This window comes from Leptodactylus fuscus, chromosome 7, assembly GCF_031893055.1.
Source record: "Leptodactylus fuscus isolate aLepFus1 chromosome 7, aLepFus1.hap2, whole genome shotgun sequence".
NCBI lineage: Eukaryota > Metazoa > Chordata > Amphibia > Anura > Leptodactylidae > Leptodactylus > Leptodactylus fuscus.
In genome coordinates this window covers 147,019,970-147,041,307 of record NC_134271.1, presented here as the reverse complement: position 1 = coordinate 147,041,307, position 21,338 = coordinate 147,019,970, and the positions used below count along the sequence as shown (strand labels likewise).

The 21,338-nt window shown below is 46.5% G+C and overlaps 1 protein-coding gene across 3 annotated transcripts in view; it reads left to right on the top strand.

Moving 5' to 3' along the window:
- The window catches only part of LOC142214296 (NACHT, LRR and PYD domains-containing protein 12-like), a 398,233-nt gene that overhangs the window by 11,875 nt on the left and 365,020 nt on the right, over positions 1–21,338 (top strand). For all 3 annotated transcript variants that reach the window (XM_075283201.1, XM_075283204.1, XM_075283202.1), the window contains exon 3: positions 13,115–13,278. In XM_075283201.1, coding sequence (XP_075139302.1) covers positions 13,115–13,278 — 164 coding nt within the window. The remainder of the gene's footprint in view (positions 1–13,114; positions 13,279–21,338) is intronic.

Sequence of the window (21,338 nt, the reverse complement as noted above, 5' to 3'; positions counted from 1 at the left end):
TCCCATGGTCCTTTGCGAAGTGGAGTGCTAAAGGCTTAATAAGTCTCCACACACCTATATGGTGGTCTCTCCCTAAGGAGTGACGATATCCCCTTAACCCTGTCTAAGCCTCTCACCTCTACCAGGTTATAGTCCTCTCTACATGGAGCTGAAGAGATGCAAGTACATCGAAATGGCCATCCTCGATTGAGAGACTATACCTGGTAATAATCCCAGCGTCATTGCAAAACAAAGGCCTCTTAGAAGGTCGAGCATGATGCGTAAAGGGAACAAATCTTTATTGGGTTATTTCACTGGAATTCTGTCTTCCTAACTACATCAGGAAAGACAGGCTTGCACATTCCAGTGAGCGCCCTCTATTGGTTTGCAACACTGAGGCAGCAGCTGACTTCCTGAATACATCATGGAAGACAAATTTGCATATTCTTCCCATGGTACTTACTCAGGCTCATCCATGCACCAATTGTACCTTGCATGTGGTCCATTGCCTGCTGTGTAGTGCTGTGTATGCAAACACAAAACTGGAACAGGCCAGATGGTTATCGACACTCAACATATCCAACTACAGGTTCAAATATAAAAAATATATACCTTTATTAACACAATGTTAAAATTATATACATCAATATAGAGAAATACACATATACTGGACAGATGCAAAACACCGTATAAAACAGTACACATAGATGAATCTTAGTGAAATAGTATTGCACATATATATAGTAAGATGAACTACACCTGATGCAACCTCCACAAACAATTTATTAAATAATCACACTACCCGAATGCAGCTAAACTACTCTCCTGGTATTGACTAAGCATGTATATAGTCATAAATATCCTGATTGCAGAAAGAACACTCTCCTTAATTCCACATAAAGTCAGAAAATGACCAATAATATGTATTTCCAAAGCAGGAACAGGGATAAACCCATGTTTACAACATATTGTCATCAGGGAGGCAGAGCCGCAGGTATAATGCACACATAATGTAAAATACAATAAGGATAGGTCTACATCAAGAGGAAATATGCCATCTTGCCCATATAGAATCACTGTGATGTAAAGCAAGAACACCTAGTGTCTGTTTGTCAGCCCGACGTACGTTTCGGCACGCTAAGCCTTCTTCCGGGGGTGGAAGAACTGGAGCACTTGTCTGGAATAGGACCGCTCCCATGGCACCTGTCATCTAATGTGCCTGTGATTCATAGCTAAGTAACCACAAGTATATAAGTTCCTGCCAAACACTGAGTAATGTGATCACTTAAATCTGCCAATAGACTTCATAGAAAGTATATCTGTTGTTTCAGGGGTTTTTTTTACAATATTTTGTAATATATCTTATTGACCAATTTTACTTCTTATTAGAAAAGAGGCTCTAAACTCTATCCCTCTAACTTTGCATTGCAAAGACGAATCCAAGCACGCTGTGCAAGGGACATTGCCATGGGGGTGCAGAGATAGCAGTCACTACAGGGCCTCAGGCCAAAGATCATTGTGCTACATAAAATATACCACTATTCTATTAGACACAGGGAAAGTAGGGGCCTAGGGTCTTCAAATTACGGCTCTATGTGGTGCATTGCTGGTATATGAAGATATAGAACTGTGTGTGTCCTAGCGCAGTAACAATAACTGTGTGTACCTATACTCATACCTCCCAACTTTTGAAGAACAGGAAGAGGGACAAATGTGCGGCATGCATGGCGCACTGCGGCAAATTTGGCTCCGTCCACTTTTATGTAGACTCTGCCCATCTTCATTCATTTTCCATGCCTCACCACACAGTATAATCCTCCTACATTCACCCGGACATTATATGTCCCCACATTATAATGTTCCCTTCCAACTGTCCCACAGTATTAAGTTCCTCTCCTGGTGCCCCAATTTAAACATGAAACTGGAGCAACTGGAGGGGGACATTAGCAGTGGGGGTAGTTGGAGGGTGTGAGCACAATTTGCTCTAAGTATCACCGTATTGAAGTCCAAATTGTTAAAGACATATTAGCATATGCTAGAGATACGCACAAATTACACTCAGCTGTTGTGTAAATGGTGGTTCTGCTTTAATGATGACAATGAAGCAGTAAATAACACATTGCATACACAGGAACAGGTTTGGCTCAGATAATTAGCATAATATGATTGGTGCAGAAGTTGTAACAATAGCCCTGATACATGTATATTGGATAAGAAACTGGAGAGAGGTCACACCCCCAGGGGTGAACCTGCCCCTTTTGCTGCCCGAGGCGAACGACAGAAAGCCACCCCCCACATGGGAGGAGGGGGCGGAGCGGCACGGGTTGGGCGGGGCTAAGCGAAGGGGCGGGGATTAGCGGTGTTCGCAGGCAGAGAGCAGGCATGGGGAGGGCCTGCTCTATTCCTGAGTGTGAGGGGAGGCTGCTGGAGCAGCGCTGCTTCAGTGGCCTCCCCAATCCACAGCTAGGTGCTAAGCCAGTCCAGGACACTTTGTCCTGGACTGGCTTAGGTAAGCAAAAATGCCGCCCTCCCTGAGGCCCTGGCATAGCGCCACCTGAAGCGGTCGCTTCAGGTCGCCTCATGGGAGGTGAGGCGCTGCACACCCCCCTGAGGGCTGAGTGGGGGTTGTGAGTTGTAAAAGACCACATGGTCTGAAATCTAAAATGGACTCTACAGCACTTGGTGCATGGTCTCACAAAATGGTGGCTACACAAGCTGACATCCTCCACAGAGAGGGACAATAAATTGTCAGATGAAGTGGGACATTAAACTAGGGCAGCTAGAAGCAGACATTAAACCGTAGGGGTAGCTGGAGGGTGACCTTAAACTGGGGGAAAGTAGAGGCAGACAGGTCCAGCTACCTTCACGGTTTAATGCCCCCTCCACTTATCCCCAGTTTAATGTCCCCCCCCAGTTTAAGTGCCCCCCATTTTTATGTCCCCCCTCCATTTCTCCCTTAGTTTCATATCCCCCTTCATCTGCCCCATTTCATGTGTTCCCTCCATCTGCCCCTAGTTTCATCCCCCCCTCCATTTCTCCCTCAGTTTCATATCCCCCTTCATCTGCCCCCAGTTTCATGTCCCCCCCTCCATCTGCTCCCAGTTTCATGTTCGCCTTCCATCTGTGGCCCTAGTTTGATGTCCCTCTTCCATCTCAGCACCCAGTATAACGTTCCCTTTCCATCTCTGCCCCTAGGTTACTGAGACACACACACAGACACATACACAGAGACACACACACACAGACATACACACACACACTCTCCCCCCTGCATCTCACATCCCCCTCCCCTCTCAGTACCTTAAAACAAACACCACTTCTTGCACTGTCGGCATACTAAGACATGCCTTCCTAGTCATGTGACATCTGACGTCACACAGGTCCTTCGGAGTACAGTAGTACAAGCTTTCCCCCATCACCCCCACTCTTATCGCTGTAATAAGAGCGGGGGTGATCGGGGGAACGTTTTCTTAAGTAAAACACTAAAGGGACATAGCTGGACATGCAGGGAGATGCCCAGGACCGCGGGACAGGAGTATAAAAGTGGGACTTTCCCGCTAAATGCGGGACACTTGGGAGCTATGCCTATATTATCTCCTGGTGCAGTAACAATAACTGTGTGTGTACCCATACTGGTATAAGGAATTGTTTTGAAGCTTCCTTCCTGGCTTCTTCTTCATATATATATATATAAAAACACTTTCTGCAGAAACGTCATATTCTGTCATCATTATGAGTTAGCCATTAAAAAAGGTATCCCCTACTGAAGACGTGCAAGTTTATTGTGCCCATACTGTCTCCTACTGCAATAACAATAACTGTGTGTGTCCCCATACTGTCTCCTAGCACAGTAACAATAACTATGTGTGTACCCTTACTGTCTCCTACTGCAATAACAATAACTGTGTGTGTGCCCATACTGTCTCCTAGTGCAGACTTTGACTCACATGGTGGATGAGTATTTGTTGACATGTCTCTTGGTATTGAGGAAAAATATCTTTGGACAGTGTTAGCCAGTGGATATGAAATATAAAAAAATAAAAAGATTTTGAGTAGTCTTCAGTGGTTGATACCTTGATTAATGGCTAACTAAAAATGATGACATATTGCGAGCTTTTGGGATAACTGAAATGATCCCTTCATCAGTGATACAGTTTCATATATGGTACAGTAGTATATAGCAAGAAAGAAACACATACAAGCTCATGGCAGATAGAGAAATCCTAGGAATCATAGCAACTAAAAAAGAAAGAGACACAGACACACTGCAGGATCATTTAGTTCTCTGTGCGAAGTGATGTTGATAATACAGCCCGACCGTGGCTGGAGAACATGAGGAAGGGGTCACAGCATGTAGATATAACAGGCAGAATCAGTTTTTTTGCAGAGGTGGGGGACATATGCAGCTATCACGATAGCATGTGGTAGTTCCTTTAGTAGATAGTGAGATCTCCTGCGCATCAGCACTATTGTTCCTTAACCTCAAAAATGTCCCAAAAAGTACCCCATCCTTCATCGCATGTGCTTCTTACCACTGTCATTTGTTCTATCTGCCCGAAGAAGTCTGAACCCATCTAGGTAGATAGGGTGCTGCTCTCATGCCATGCTTCCTTAATTCGTGGGGGAAGGAGGTGATGGTAGGTTCCTAGGCTGTATCAGAGTCCCACGTGTCAACAGTAAAAGAAAGAAATACCAGTCAGCCAATCGTAGTCATTAGAGATGAGCGAACACTAAAATGTTCGAGGTTCGAAATTCGATTCGAACAGCCGCTCACTGTTCGAGTGTTCGAATGGGTTTCGAACCCCATTATAGTCTATGGGGAACATAAACTCGTTAAGGGGGAAACCCAAATTCGTGTCTGGAGGGTCACCAAGTCCACTATGACACCCCAGGAAATGATACCAACACCCTGGAATGACACTGGGACAGCAGGGGAAGCATGTCTGGGGGCATAAAAGTCACTTTATTTCATGGAAATCCCTGTCAGTTTGCGATTTTCGCAAGCTAACTTTTCCCCATAGAAATGCATTGGCCAGTGCTGATTGGCCAGAGTACGGAACTCGACCAATCAGCGCTGGCTCTGCTGGAGGAGGCGGAGTCTAAGATCGCTCCACACCAGTCTCCATTCAGGTCCGACCTTAGACTCCGCCTCCTCCGGCAGAGCCAGCGCTGATTGGCCGAAGGCTGGCCAATGCATTCCTATGCGAATGCAGAGACTTAGCAGTGCTGAGTCAGTTTTGCTCAACTACACATCTGATGCACACTCGGCACTGCTACATCAGATGTAGCAATCTGATGTAGCAGAGCCGAGGGTGCACTAGAACCCCTGTGCAAACTCAGTTCACGCTAATAGAATGCATAGGCCAGCGCTGATTGGCCAATGCATTCTATTAGCCCGATGAAGTAGAGCTGAATGTGTGTGCTAAGCACACACATTCAGCACTGCTTCATCACGCCAATACAATGCATTAGCCAGTGCTGATTGGCCAGAGTACGGAATTCGGCCAATCAGCGCTGGCTCTGCTGGAGGAGGCGGAGTCTAAGGTCGGACCTGAATGGAGACTGGTGTGGAGCGATCTTAGACTCCGCCTCCTCCAGCAGAGCCAGCGCTGATTGGCCGAATTCCGTACTCTGGCCAATCAGCGCTGGCCAATGCATTCTATTAGCCCGATGAAGTAGAGCTGAATGTGTGTGCTTAGCACACACATTCAGCTCTACTTCATCGGGCTAATAGAATGCATTGGCCAATCAGCGCTGGCCAATGCATTCTATTAGCTTGATGAAGCAGAGTGTGCACAAGGGTTCAAGCGCACCCTCGGCTCTGATGTAGCAGAGCCGAGGGTGCACAAGGGTTCAAGTGCACCCTCGGCTCTCCTACATCAGAGCCGAGGGTGCGCTTGAACCCTTGTGCAGCCTCAGCTCTGCTACATCAGAGCCGAGGGTGCGCTTGAACCCTTGTGCACACTCTGCTTCATCAAGCTAATAGAATGCATTGGCCAGCACTGATTGGCCAGAGTACGGAATTCGGCCAATCAGCGCTGGCCAATGCATCCCTATGGGAAAAAGTTTATCTCACAAAAATCACAATTACACACCCGATAGAGCCCCAAAAAGTTATTTTTAATAACATTCCCCCCTAAATAAAGGTTATCCCTAGCTATCCCTGCCTGTACAGCTATCCCTGTCTCATAGTCACAAAGTTCACATTCTCATATGACCCGGATTTGAAATCCACTATTCGTCTAAAATGGAGGTCACCTGATTTCGGCAGCCAATGACTTTTTCCAATTTTTTTCAATGCCCCCGGTGTCGTAGTTCCTGTCCCACCTCCCCTGCGCTGTTATTGGTGCAAAAAAGGCGCCAGGGAAGGTGGGAGGGGAATCGAATTTTGGCGCACTTTACCACGCGGTGTTCGATTCGATTCGAACATGGCGAACACCCTGATATCCGATCGAACATGTGTTCGATAGAACACTGTTCGCTCATCTCTAGTAGTCATCTTCCACATATCAGCAATAGACGCCAGAAACATTTCCTTGAAAGAAGTCCACACTTCCATGCAGGTTTCTCCTCCAAGCTTTGTCTGCCTCATGTTCACCATACTGTCCTTAGCTTGTGGGGGATGGTAAGGCACATGTCCACACAGGAAATTCCAGCTAAACAGATATCCTTACAAGATTAAACAATAGCCACAAAGAAAATAGTCTGCAGGTTCTTCCATTCGATTATAGCGCGAGTTTGCTTGATTAGAGGATTCTTGAAGATACAGACAAAAAGAGTGAAAAAGGGGGGGGGGGGCGGAGCTTGACTGCCGAGCGTAGCGGACGCATGAGCCTGTAGCTCCGCTACATTTAGGTGCTTTGTCGGTTCCCACCTAGCTGAACCACGGCCGAAATGGTGAAGATCGGGAGAGACAGAGGGGGTGACCCGCCCAGTACCCCCAAACTGGCCTGCCAGCAAACAGACCTTCAGAAATTCCTCCGAAAACGGAGCCCACATAGCCGCGGCCTGCTTTCCAAGATGGCGCCGGGAGGCGCGAACAAGACGATTCCCGCTCCAGACGCTGATGGGGGAGGTGATAGTGGAGGGGAGGAGGAGGATAGCGGAGGTGCAGGAGTGTCGGCCACGGTGTCTGAACGACTATTGAGGAATGTCATCATGCAGGCCCTGGAACCGGTAAGGGCTGACTTAGCCGATATTAAGGCCAAGCTGACGTCCCTGGGCCAGAGAGTGGAGGTAGTAGAGGACACTTGTGTTGCATTAACTGATCATGCCACCATTGTGGCGGCCACGCTGGCGTCTCAGAAAGCCCAGATTGACAGAGCACTGATTCTCCTGGAGGACCAGGAGAACCGGTCGAGACGCAAAAACATAAGGATTAAGGGGATTAGTGAAGACTGTGCCCCGGGAGACCTGAAAGACAGAGCCTCTGCCATATTTGCTTCGCTGCTGGGCCCTGATAGGGCTGCGTCTGTTGTGATTGAACGTGTGCACAGGGCCCTGAGGCCTAAACCTAGGGAGGGAGATCCACCTCGTGATGTCATTTGCGGATTACTATCCTTCCTAGACACGCAAGATATTTTGTCGGCTGCTCGGGCTAAGAAGGACTTTACTTATGATTCTGACACTTTGTCCTTATACCAGGACCTTGCCCCCTCCACTCTTTCTAAACGGCGACAGCTCAAACCTCTGCTAGAGACGCTTAGAGAACTAAATGTGGCCTACTCCTGGCTTTATCCATTTGGCTTCTCCATACAGCATAAAGGGAAACGTATTATTGTTCAGACCCTTGCTGATTTGCCTAACGTCTGGAACCAGCTTAACATTACTCCTCTGGACATACCTTCATGGCTCCCAACACCGGACTTGGCATCTCTACCTGATTTATCCTCCTGCCTGGCAGGGACCAGAATACACCGTGCTAAATCTCCTAAAGCCCGGCGTTCACTTCAACAATCTCGCTTGCTGACACCATGATTTTATGTTCCTAATGACTGTATTGGGACTGTCTAGACCCCCCATTCTTAGGTCTCTCAATGTGCTTAACCCGCCAGTTACTGGTTCATGTGATTTTACCTTTTCAGGACTTATTTGATTTCTTTTTGTTGCTGACACCTGCTATCGCAGGGGAGCGGATACAACTATCTACAGAATATTTCTTTCATGTTTTCCTTATAGGTTTACAACTGCTGGAGGGTTATTGTCATATGGGGGCTTACATTACATTACGTTATGTTATGTTGATTTCCTGTACCCAGCTTGTGGCATTCTCGCTTGTTCTGTGTTCTCATACTGGAAATCTTTAGCTTTCCTCCCCTCTTCTCCCCCCCATTCCTGTTGCATATGTATCAATGACTGTTTTTGACCGTTGGCACTTGGTTCTTTATTGCTGTTCATACTTATTCTACTGTGGGCCGGCAGGGTGCCGGTTGCACCGAGCTCTACATACTCCCTATACAGACTTTCCCGGAAGTCAGTGGCCTCCCGGAACGTCTGCGCCTCCATAGAGTTGGGGGTAATTTCCTCATAGCTGTGCTCTTCAGGCTAGAGCACCCTTAGCGATTACTTGCTCATTATAAGAAAGTTTTTCAGCTCACTTTTATAGTTTTCTTGTCTTATTGTCTGTGTTTGTCCCCTGTCTACCCCTCTCCCCTTTATCTTCTTCTCTCCTTTTGGCTCTTCCTTTTGTATTTCTCCTCTAACCTACCCTTCCCCCCCTTTCCTTTCCCTTAGTAGTGTTATTCCGGTGCTTCTTTTGATTGTCTTCCTACCAGGGCATGGCTCAGGTGACAGTCACATCACTTAATGCTCATGGGTTGAATTCTCCGGCTAAGAGGCACGGGGTCTTGCTCCTTCTGCGGAAGTTGCAGACTAAGATTCTTTTCCTGCAGGAAACTCACTTCAGGAGGGGTAAGATACCGAAGCTTCCGATTAATTATTTTTCCCAATGGTTTCATAATGGTAGCAACTCCGGGGCTTCGAGAGGGGTGTCTATAGCCGTGCATCACTCTGTTCCCTTCACGTGCCTTAAGCAATATACTGACCTGGATGGTAGAGCCCTCTTTGTGAAGGGGAAAATCGCATCGGACACCTACACACTGGTGAACCTATACGTTCCGACATCGGGTCAGGTAGATTGGCTGGTCAAAACGTTTGAAACACTCCACTTGTTTGCTGAATGCGAGATTGTCTTGGGGGCTGATCTTAACTTGACGCTAAATCCTCTGTTAGATTCGTCCTCTGGTAGATCTCAGCTGTCGCAAAGGGCTTTGAGCAGGGTCTGTAAACTCTTCCAGGATTTGTCTTTGGTAGATATCTGGCGGACTCATCATCCCACCACCAAAGACTTCACCTTTTATTCTAATCCCCGATCCTCCTATCAAAGGTTAGGTTACCTATTACTTTCTAAGAATCTCTTGCATTGTTCCAGGAAGTCGCGTATTGGCCAGATCTCAATCTCAGATCACGCCCCGATTACCTGTGACATTAAACTAGTTCCTATCCCTAAACCAGAACTCACGTGGAAACTTAATGAGAGCCTGCTTGACCCCCCAGATACGGTGGAGCACGTTTCCAAGCACATTAAAGAGTTCTTTGAAATTAATACTACTCCTGACACCAGTCCCACTATAGTTTGGGAAACTCATAAGCATTATATCCGTGGGATATTGATCTCCCAAGGCGCTAGGTGGAAGAAGCTGCAACAACAGCAAATAGACTCCCTACTTACCCGTATTTCCGCTCTGGAGAGAGCACATAAACTCTCACAATCCATTTTGGATCTGGACAAGCTAAGTGCGCTCAGAACTGAGCTCAGAGATCTACTTTCTGCTAAAGCTACCAAGCATTTCCTCAATTACAAACAAAATTTGTATGCACACGGAAACAAAGGTGGTCGGATGATGAGTTCGTTGATTAAGAAGGCTCAGTCTAGGACCTACATCACCTCTATCAAACCTGACTTAGGCCCACTTCTTACATCCACCCCTGATATAGCTGAAGCTTTTAGACGCTACTATTTAGATCTGTACAACTTGGAGACCCCTGACTCGCCCCCGGAGATTGACAGGACAGATGCGATCTCTGCTTTCCTCGCACCCCTCAATCTCCCTAGACTAAGTGAAGAACAGGCAGAGACATTGCTGGATCCTATTTCTGAAGACGAGGTCCGTACAGTGGTAAATTCCTTCCCTGCCCATAAGAGTCCGGGCCCAGATGAATATTCCCTAATTTATTACAAAACTTTCCTGAATTTGTTATCTCCTCTTACCAAGTCCCTAAATGCAGATTTGTCTGGGACACGTTTGCCCAGCCAGGCATTGGAGGCACATATTACACTAATTGCGAAGGAGGGCAGAGATCCGCAGTTGTGCTCTAATTATCGCCCCATATCTTTGCTAAATTTAGATCTCAAATTCTGGGCGAAACTATTGGCCTTGCGGCTTCGGCCGCTTCTCCCACATTTACTTAGTGATGAGCAGGTTGGCTTCATTAAGAACCGTTAAAGTTCACCCCTCCAATACCTGGGTGCTCCCTAACCTTCTGCAAGAAAGGTTCCAGGGATAAAATAAACAGGGAGGGGGATAATGGACACCCCTGTCTCGTCCCGTTACTTATAGGAAACGACTTGGACAGTGTGCTATTCACCTTTAGCCTAGCCGATGGACCATTGTATAGAGACATAACTGCTGTAATGAAGGGCAGGGGAATGCCAAATTTCTCCAGGGAGAGACGCATAAATAGCCAACTGATCCTATCGAACGCCTTCTCGGCATCTAGACCGAGAAGGACAAGGGGATCTGGATAAGACTTAGATAGGTTCAGGACATGAAGAAGGCGGAGAGTGTTAAGTCTCCCCTCACGGGGGCTCTCTCCAATCCTTGGCCTTTGCAGATGACGTCCTCTTTTTGGTATCGAACCCCGACACTGGCTTACAGGCGCTTCTGGACACTATTGAGGAGTTTGGCAGGTTTTCAAACTATAAAATAAACTTAGATAAATGTGACGTCTTGAATATTTCACTACCCTCTTCTAGACAGGCACTTTTGGCTAGATCTCTTCCCCTTCGGTGGGCAAGCTCCTCGATTAAGTATTTAGGAGTGAGGATCCCCCGCTCTGTATCTGAGTTGTATAGCTTAAATTTTGCTACACTGTTACAAGATATCCAGTCCCAACTGAAGTCCTATGATATTCCTCTCATATCCTGGCTGGGTAGACGTAACTTGTTGCAAACATATATTACTCCTAAAATCTCATATGTTCTCAGAATGCTGCCTATTTTACTGCCCTCGTCCTTTTTTGCGACTTTACGCTCTTTGTTTACGAAATTCCTATGGAAAGGTAAAAGACCCCGGTTATCTTATTCTGCTCTATGTAGGCGCAAACAGGAAGGCGGCTTAAATGTCCCAGATTTACAACACACCTACAAAGCCATCCAATTGCACTTATGGACTGAACTTGCTTCAACCCCGCCTGAGTCCTCTCTGGGTAGACTCTTGACGACTACGTATGGTCCCTATTTTCTGGCAGACTTGTGGTCTTCGACTTCTTCTAAGCGAAAAAGTAGAAATATTTCTGTGCGTGATGCGGTTCTGGGGGGTGCTCTACAGACGTGGGAAAAGTTTAGACACAGGATTGCTCCAGCTCCTTCCCTTTGTCTCCCGGCAGCACTGATACCTGAATGCCTTCCGGAGATTGCTCGACCCTTGGAGGATTTTTGGATGCAGCTTCTTAAGGTTCCTCTGGCGTCCGTCTGTGAGCAGGGAGGCTTGCCTCCTCCGGAAGAACTCCCACAAACGCCTGCTTTTGCTGACAGACGGAAAGTCCTCACCTTTCTTCATGTCTCCCATTACGCCACCTGCAAACGTCTCTTTGATTCAATTCCAGACTGGAAGAGAGGCCCCACGCCTTATGAGCAAATGTACTTTTTAGCGAGCACTAAGAAGTTTAAGGTCGCTACCTTTTTCCACAAAATAATTAGGCCTCCAACTACTACTAAACCCTTCTTTGTCAATAGCTGGGAATTGGACTTGGGTGTTACGCTTACTGATGACATGGTGAAATTGGTTCTTGCCAGGTCTCACGGGATTTCCACATGTGTAAGGCTCCAAGAAAACCACTATAAATTGCTATCACGGTGGTATCGTTCTCCGCCTGGTTGCATTCCCATGGCCTATTAGACTCGGATCTCTGTTGGCGGTGCAGCGGGGCTAGTGGAACTTTGTTACATATCTGGTGGACTTGCCCATCCATTCGGCAGTATTGGTCTGCTGTGGATTCGAAGATCAAGTCGCTTGGATTCGACACCTTTGAACTTACACCTTCCATGCTTATTTTGTTTATGCCAGTGCCACGACTCCAGCCACACGCACAGACTCTGGTATACCACCTACTTTCAGCCGCAAAACTGCAAATCCCCTTACTATGGAAATCTTCACAAGTGCCCGTTTTTGCCCACTGGCTTGCAAAAGCCAATCAAATTGCGAGATTTGAGGAAATGCTGAGTAGGACCAAGAGAAATCTTAAGGTCTTTGTGAAGGTTTGGTCTCCCTGGTTAGAAAATCGTTAATACATCATAAGCAATAGATGTAGCGGTCCTTCCTGTTTGTGCCTATTACAATCTGAGGTATTATGTTATGGTCTGGTATATTGTATAATGTATAATGTGAAATTTTGGTTTACCACTACGATTTCTATTCCTCCCCCTCCCCTCCCTCCCCTCTTCCTTTTGTCTCTCCCTCTCGTCTCTTTTCTCCCTCCTTTTCCCTTCTTTTCTTTCTTCTTGTTGATATGTGTTTGTTGTTGTTCAAAAAAAAAAAAAAAAATTCTTATAAATGTTTATTGAACTCCAGATTCCTTTGCTACTTGCTGCTTGGGATGTTGGTGTGAGCTGCGCCTCCACCTCTCCCCTAGTTTGATTTCAATACTATCTGTTCTTATCTTGGCTCTTGTTCAATAAACTTTGAATTAAAAAAAAAAAAAAAAAAAGTGAAAAAGGAAAGATAAAGGTCGCTCTCAGACTGGAGCTCTGTATCGAGGCAGCCACTCATGCGGTGCCATCTTGGAGAGCATACAATGCTGCCAGACTTCTCCATGTCCTAGAAGATTTAATTCTTGTGTCTCCTTTATTTCCTAGATGATGAGACCCGGAAGTTTTATCAGCAGCTTTGTCAGTATAAAGATCATGTACTGAGGATGACATATGAGTATTTCCAGGAGGATCTGCTCTACATTGTGGAGAACATTAGTCCTATATCACTTCTGAGTCAGCTGAAATCCCGGAATATCCCAGATGTTCAGGTGAGATGAACTATAAGTGTTATATACAAGAGCTCCGTGTGATATCGTATGTTACAGGAACAGGTTACTCCAGATCTCCATCCTATTGTCACTAATGGCTGAGTTTCAATGTTGCCAGTTCTTTTTTTCATTTTAGTAAAAGGCAGAAACTTATACAGTGAAACCTCCCCAGAAGTCCACCCCTTTGAGAAGACCTCCCTCTTAAAGTACGAGTCTCTTCAGTGACCTATATTCTTCCCATTATACTGTATGAAAGATGGAATCTCTATAAGTAGACCACCCCCTTATCCAACCAAAGTGGGAACCCTTTTAAAATGACTACCTATTGGGTTTTCATAGATTATGAGATGAATATGGAGGCAGGTCTGTGCTGTGCCACTGGACCCCGATCTGCAGCAAGAAGGAACAAGAGACTAGCAATGTACACCAGAGGTGAACAGTGGTCAGCATCAGACTGGAGCAGAGGGCCCATGTCATGCTCAGTGTGTGAATGCTCAAGACTTACGGGCCCTGGTGCAAAAATTAACTTTGGTCCTAGTACACAGCTTCTCATGACAGTTTGCCGAGTCCCATCAGTACATTATAGCAGCCTTTACACTTCCTGTCCTTCTCTATCTGGGCCCAGACTGCCTTGAAGACTTATTCACAACATGTCTTTGCACACAAGCAAAGACATGTGCCCTGTCCCCCACATAGTAATTATTCCTTTGCAGACAATTATATAGCTAAGTTCTTCTGAGCGCCCTCCAATCTTGGCCATGTGGGATTCCCTCACTCCAAGACATGGAATTTGGACTCTCATGGTCCTCTATGTTTTGTGGGTAGCTCTATGAAGAACCTGGTCTACTTCAGGGACACACATTACCTTCCAACTTTTGAGTATTTCCATTACTCTCAGATATGCAGTTTCTTAGACACTTTAAAGAACAGTTTTCATTCCCTTACTACATTGTTGACTTTTGAATGTATATGTTGGCCTTTCATATCTGGGAGACGTATGTCTTTCCTTTATGCTGACCTGATCGCTCAGGGGAGGGAAATGGTGTACCTGATAGAAACCGGCTATAAGGCACTCTTAAAGTGGTACCACTATTAAAGTGGCACTTATAGACCTCTTAGCAGATCTGCACTGCTTCTGTCATTGTGAAGAAGAAAGTTATTTGCTTCACGTGTTTTGGGAGGGCCCTATGGTTACGTGGTTTTGGAGGGAAGTATAGTGCCTGATTCAAAGTGGTACTTACCTCTCTCACAATGGATGCCCCGAAGGCACTCGTAAATGGCCCTATGCAATCCATTAAAAAATATATCCATAAACTGATATTCTGTGGCGCACTCCCACCCTGTTGATTAACACTAATGTCCACAAAGATCTCATGGATCATAACTAGAGATGAGAAGATATCCTAAAATTCGGCCTACTATAAAACAGCCTACTAAAAAATGTTTTTTTTAAAAAAATGTGCAGCAGTAGCGGCTGCTGCCAGGCCCTCTAATGTCTCTGGCTCTGTGGCAGCTGCTACCACTGTTACTCCCATAGTTATGCCCCTGATAACAAGTGTAGGGAAAGTATAGGGAGGAAATTAAAAAAGAATTTGGGGTGGTTGCAATGTCGCTAAGAGCAAGAATCGTATTACATATTGCAGTGCTCACTGCCGCTATACTTCTGCTCATTATTCATACCTGTGTATTCAAAGTGGAGCACTAAGGTGGTACAAGCCTTTTGCAGTGCTGTAGTGCCAAAAATCTGAATTCTGATTCACTAATATCTACAGTTATCTGTTATAACTTCATCCCAAGTCACATCAGACACCCGCAGTCAAAAGTCGGTGGGTTCGTCAGACACAACCCTTAATTGGCACTCTCTTTATTAAACTCGTTTTATTGAAGGAAATGTAAAAAAATACACAAATAAACAAAGATCTGCCACATCGCCAGTCCACCCCCGGCAGCCCATTCCAAGACAAGGAAAGGTAAAAAAAAATAGGCAACAGACTCCAATGCCAACATGTATATATTACACCACCAGAAGGGGGGGCCACGGATCCAGTCAGCAGACGTCCTCCCTCAGGGTACAAAGGCATCTATAGCTGAACGCAGTGAGGGGGCAGAATACTGGGTAGCCGTGGAAGCGCACCACGCTCCCCAAACTTTAGTAAACTTCTGAGGACAGCCCCTGCCTTTATAAATAATTTGGTTGAAGGGGAGGATCGAATTAATCAGCCTCCGCCATTGAGACACTGACGGAGACTGGGGGGCCATCCACCATAAGGCGTTAGAATAAACTCTCCCGGAGAAATATCCGGATGTGGTGTTAATTGGCAACGTGCCTCAGTCCTTTTCTGCTCCCTCAGCCTGAGAATTACTTTGTGTTGTGGGCTCAAAGCCATTATATAGTGAGGATGAGCTACTACAGGACAGTCAGCAGCTTGTGCCCAGCCAAGATCTGCTGGAGACATCCACCATTTCCTCCGGTAGGCGGGCATGTAGTGATGAGGAGAGTGAGGCGGGAGCTGGTGTTGCTGGTCAGGCTCCTGACTCAGAGACCATTGAGGTGTACATCAGTGACCTGCAGACAGTAGTGGATGACAATATAGACGATTGCAATTGGGAGCCGGGTGATGAAGGGGCTTCATCATCGGCATAACAGGGTGGCAGCTTGTGCATGAGGCAATGGCGGAGGCAGCAGGGTGACAACAGTGGGAGGTCGGGAGCCAAATGTGCCAGGGGTAGACCACCCGCTTCGCAGGAGCCTATTGCCTAGAAAGAAGTGGTGCAGGAGTTCACAGAAGCAGTGGTGGTAGCAGTCAGTTAGTGCGGAGTGTTAGTGGTAAAATCACCTACTCGGCAGTGTGGCAGTTTTTTGTGAAGCCGCTGGGGAAGGTGAACATGGCCATATGTTCAATCTGTGGTCAGAAGGTCAAACATGGCCAGGGTGCCAATGTTGGCACTATATCCCTGTGTCAACATATGCAACATCACCATAAAGTGGCCTGGGAGAGCCATGGCTCCAATGTGGTGGTCCAGCCTACTGTAGGAACCGTTGCATCTCCTAGTGCCACACACCCTATTTGAGGCAGTCAAGGCTCCATTACCTCAGCCGAAGTAAGCTGTGTGTCCAGCAGTTGCTCCTCCAGCAGTTGCTCTTCCTTCTAGTCAGCCATTGCATCAGCAATCAATCAGGGAATCTATAACGGAGATGCAACAGTATGTGTGCACTCATCCAACTGTGCAGAAGCTGAATGTGATCCTGTCCAAGTTGCTGGTGCTGCAGTCCCTCCCTTTACAGGTGTTGGACTCTACACCTTTCAGAGAACTGATGGCTTGTGGCGAGCCAAGGTGGAGAGGCAGTACCAGAAAGACAGTCCCAGCCCACACAAATATGTAGAAAAGAAGGTGTGACAGTCCTTGAGCTTGTTGGTGTCTGCCAAAGTGCACGGCAGCGCCGACATGTGGTGCTGTAAATATGGTCAAATACAATATATGTCATTTACGTCCCACTAGGTGTATGTGGGTCCTGCCCACACACACCAGCAACTTGGAAAGGTGACGCAACTTCTGCCTCCACGTTCACACAGAAGGAACTGCTCAATGTCCTCAGTCAAGAAATTGAACCATGATGACCGACAACAGGGAGAACATGATGTTGACGATGTGTCAAGGATGGCTGAGCCATGCGCCCTGCATGGCTAACGTGTTCAATCTGGTTGTCAAGTGTTTCCTTAAGTGTTCCATCCATCTGCAAAACATCCTAAAAATGTCAAAGAAACGTTGCATGCACTTCAGCCACTCATACACCACCAAGCACACTCTCCTTGAACAACATAGGCTGATATGCGATGTTTCCACCCATTGGAATTCAACCCTTCATATGTTGGATCGAGTATATGAACAGAAAAAAGCCATAAACATTTTCTTGATGATCCAAGTGGACAGAGATATTCCCCTGTTTAACTTTATTCTTAGCCAGTGGCAGCTCATGCATGACACCTGCCGTTTGCTCTGTCCCTTTGAGGAGGCCACTTTATTAGTGTTAGGATTGGGTCCTGCAGGTTGCTATCATAGTGGGTCAGTCTAACCATCCAGCTTTCACCCTACTTAGCATGCTCAGACTTCTGGAGCCGCTCATAAGCTAAGTGCCATTTCCCCCCTACTGAGCATGAGCGGTGAGGTCATGACCACCGGCCCTATTGGGCGGGGACTTCCCTTTAAATAGTGTGAACCGACGCCTGCCGGGGGCTCACACTTTGACTAAAATCTCCTCTAAGTCCACGGAGTGAATGACAGTAGTTTGCAGGGATAGGCTCCAGTACTCAGGCAGGTTTCAGACTAGGCCTATGTGTGGGGTTCCTCTGCTTCTCCTGGGTGCTGTTAGGTAGCCCTGAACTGTTAGAGATACACCAGGGCTAGGAGCGGTAGACGCCGTTCCAGCTTGTAGATCTGCAGCAGGTATGGTCTCTGAGATAGCTTATGTGTACTGTCTGACTTCATGTATGTCTCCTAGCTGTGTGCGGGTGCATGCAAACTCCCCTGGCAACTCCAAGCTGTGTGCAGGAGAATGTTCCAAACTTCTGTGGTGGCCCCTAGCTGTCGCAGGGGTAAGTGTGTGTGTTTGCTGGCCTGGGGTGAGTGTTAACCCTTGGCAGCCGTGTGTTTCACTTGTACTGGTGCACTTGGCCAGTGAGCTAAACTGGCAGGGTTTTAGTTGCACCTTGTTCACATGGAGTGTCGCACAGTACACACTGTTCACATTGAGTTCAGGCTGCAGTGTCTTTGCAGCTGTTCACATTAAGTACCACGCTGCAGTGTCTTTGCAGTAGTTCACATTTCAGTTCAGACATACAGCCGCCCACCATAGGGCCTGTGGACCTCGCTGCAGTGTCTTGCAGCTAAGAGGTTCTGTAATATACAAAATTATTTATATATATACACAGAACCATAACAATTAGTCAGTCACTAGGACTATGGGATAAGCAACGTAATTCCACTGATTCATATCCTGGAAAAGATGCTTTTATATCTGGCTGGTCAGGGGACTGGAGATATGGTGTCTACATTTCACGGCCACATGAGCCATGCGAGGGATGAACTGGGCGAGGAGGAGGATGAGGAGGACATTGGAGCAAAACCAATGTATAGCCAAATGGGTGTTTTTTTCTACAGGAGAGGAGCAGGAGCAATCGGAACAGCAAGAGGGAGATGAGGAGGATGAGGCAGATGACCCAGACTCACCTTGGCAGTATGTAGTGGAGATGGATACAGGGAGTCCCTCTGAGTCCCATGTGCAAATGGCCCAATGCATACTTGATTGCGCAGTGACAGCCAAATTGTCACCATTCGGCAGAGGGATGATTACTAGCTCTCCACCGTGTTAGACCCTCACTACAGGGAAAAATGGGGGGCTTTTTTTACACCCACTGAGAGGGACGACAAACTGAACTACTATAGAGATATGTTATGTAGCAAGTTGGCCACTGCCTATCTGCGCCATCATCTATCCTCTCGCATATCCAACCGGGAGGAGGCCCTGAGCACTCAACTTGCACTGGCATGGTAGCTGGGGGGGGGCAAGAGGGGGAAGGGGCAAGGAGGGTGGCAGTAACATTAGCCCTAGCCTAGAGTCGCTGATGAGCAGTTTTCTTCACCCACATAGTGAAGAAGCTACTCATCAGCAGCTAGACACAGAGCAAAACCTGAACTAGCAGGTGGTGGCATAATTGTAGTACACTCTGCCACCTGTCATCGAAGATTCGCTGGACTGGCCAGCCAAACTGGATTTGGGGCCACACTGGTCGAGTTTGCCCTGGAAAAGCTGTCCTGCTCAGCCAGTAGTGCGGCATCAGAGCAGGTGTTTAACCATAGTTACCCCAATGAGAGCTCGCCTGTCCACCAAAATGTGGAGAGACTGGCCTTTGTGGTTTACATCCACCAATGCCTGATGCATCATATTAAATGTCCCATGCTGCCTCACTACACTGTCACCAGGTCACTGTATGGAGTCCTAAGGCTGCTGCTACCTCCATATTATATCAATTTGCCACTCTGTGGCCTACTCATGCTGCTACCGCCTCCACGCTTTGCCACAGGGTCACTGTTTGGCCTCCTAAGGCTGCTGATACCATCACATTAAAACACCTTGTCACTCTATATCACCTTATCTCCTAAGGCTGCTGGAACCTCCACACTCTTCCACTGGATCACTGTATAAACTCCTAAGGCTGTTACTACCCCCACAGTATGTCAACAGGCACTGTATGGTCTCCTCATGCTCTTGCTACCTCCACACTCTGCCACTGGGTCATTGTATGGCCTCTTAAGGTTGCTGTAACCTCCAATCTCCCACTTGGTCACTTTATGGCCTTGTTACATTGCTGCTGCCTGCTCAATCTGTCACTGGGTCACTGTATGGACTTCTAAGGCTGCTGTAACCGCCACACTCTGTCACTGGGCACTCTTTGGCCTCTTCATGTTGCTTTTACCTCAACACTATGTCACTATGATGCCTTCTCCATGTCAATGCAGTGCGCTCTTTCAAGCTTAAGTAGGATCTTAATCCTCTGCACAATTGTTTATGCTTTGCACTAACATCGATATGTAAGGCTTAGTTCATACTTGAGTTATCTAGTCAATTTTGGCCCTGTAACTGGCCAAATAAGTGTGCAGTGGTTCTAAGAGCGAAGCCTGTCATATGCGTGTCATACTGACTCACTGTATTGTTTCACTACCACAGCAGACTCCCCATGTGTGTTACTGCAAGGGACAGTATTCTACACCACTATATATACTATACTATATACACCACTATACAGGCTCTGTAGCCAGGAAATAGCTGTTTTGTTTTTTGTTTGTTTTTTGTTGTTTGTTTTTATAAAGTTTTTATTAAGTTTTTCAATAACAGCAGAGAGTGGACTAAAAGCAATTGTAAAGTCATACAAAGTATAACATGAAAGAAGAAAATGATAAATTCAAAATTGAATAGAACTAAATATTCAAACAATTATAAGGACAATAGAAATTGAGTTGTGTGCTCATAAGTGTACTATATTTCACGTACTGAGGAGTGGGTGAAGAGATGGGTTGCTTCAATGGTGAATCTTGTAGAAAGGGAGAGGGAGGAAGGGGGGGGGGAGGAGAGGGTAGTAGTCTCACAGGTTCAGATCTTTGTGTATGTATTGTGTGCTCTCACCTTCCAACTGGATAATTCCTCAAATCTGGAAATGGTGTTAACTTTTGCAATCCACTCTTCCTTTGTGTGTGTGTGTGTGTGTGTGGGGGGGGTGTCAATATTTACTCATTTGCAAGGGATGAGTTGGTTGACTGCTAGTATGAGAAGAGAGATTAAGTTTTTCCTTGAAGGAGTGTAATCAGGGGATTTCAATGAGAGAAGGAGTAATGCTGATGTGAGTTCAAAAGCGCTAGAAGAGATGTTACGGATAACGTTGTACATCAGACCAGAATTCCCGTATTTTGGGGCATGACCACCAAATATGCGATAGGGTTACACATTCTGCTATATATTGCCAGCAAGGGTCAGAGGTTGCTAGTTTAAATTTGTGTAGTCTACAGGATGTTTGGTACCACCTAGTGAGAAGTTTGTAATGTGTCTCCTGGGGACGCACGCAGGGCGAAAAGCCATGTGAGTGGCTCAAGATTTGGCCAATTTGGTCAAATGAGAGGGAAATCTGGAGTTCTTCTTCCCAAGCATAGAGATAAGCTGGCTTAGCTACCTTGAGAGGATTTACATGAGTATCTAGGACGAAGGAGGTTTTGGTTAGTTGCTTGTTTTTAGCAAGGAGAGAGCGTTCGAAGTTGGAGAGATTATAGCAGATAGTATTTGCTTCTTTCCAATCATTGACATATTTGTGGAGGTGCTGTTTGTCTAGGAAGGAGAGAGGTTTACTGGAGAGAGTTGTCTCCAGTCTCTGCAAATCAATACCCATACTAATGTCTAGGACATCAATAAACCTTCATGTTAGTAGTCTGTTCCAAATATGCGGGCATAAAACGTCCGTGCAGCCCAGCAATTTGGAAATTAAGCCAATGGGCACGATCGGGGAAGGAGA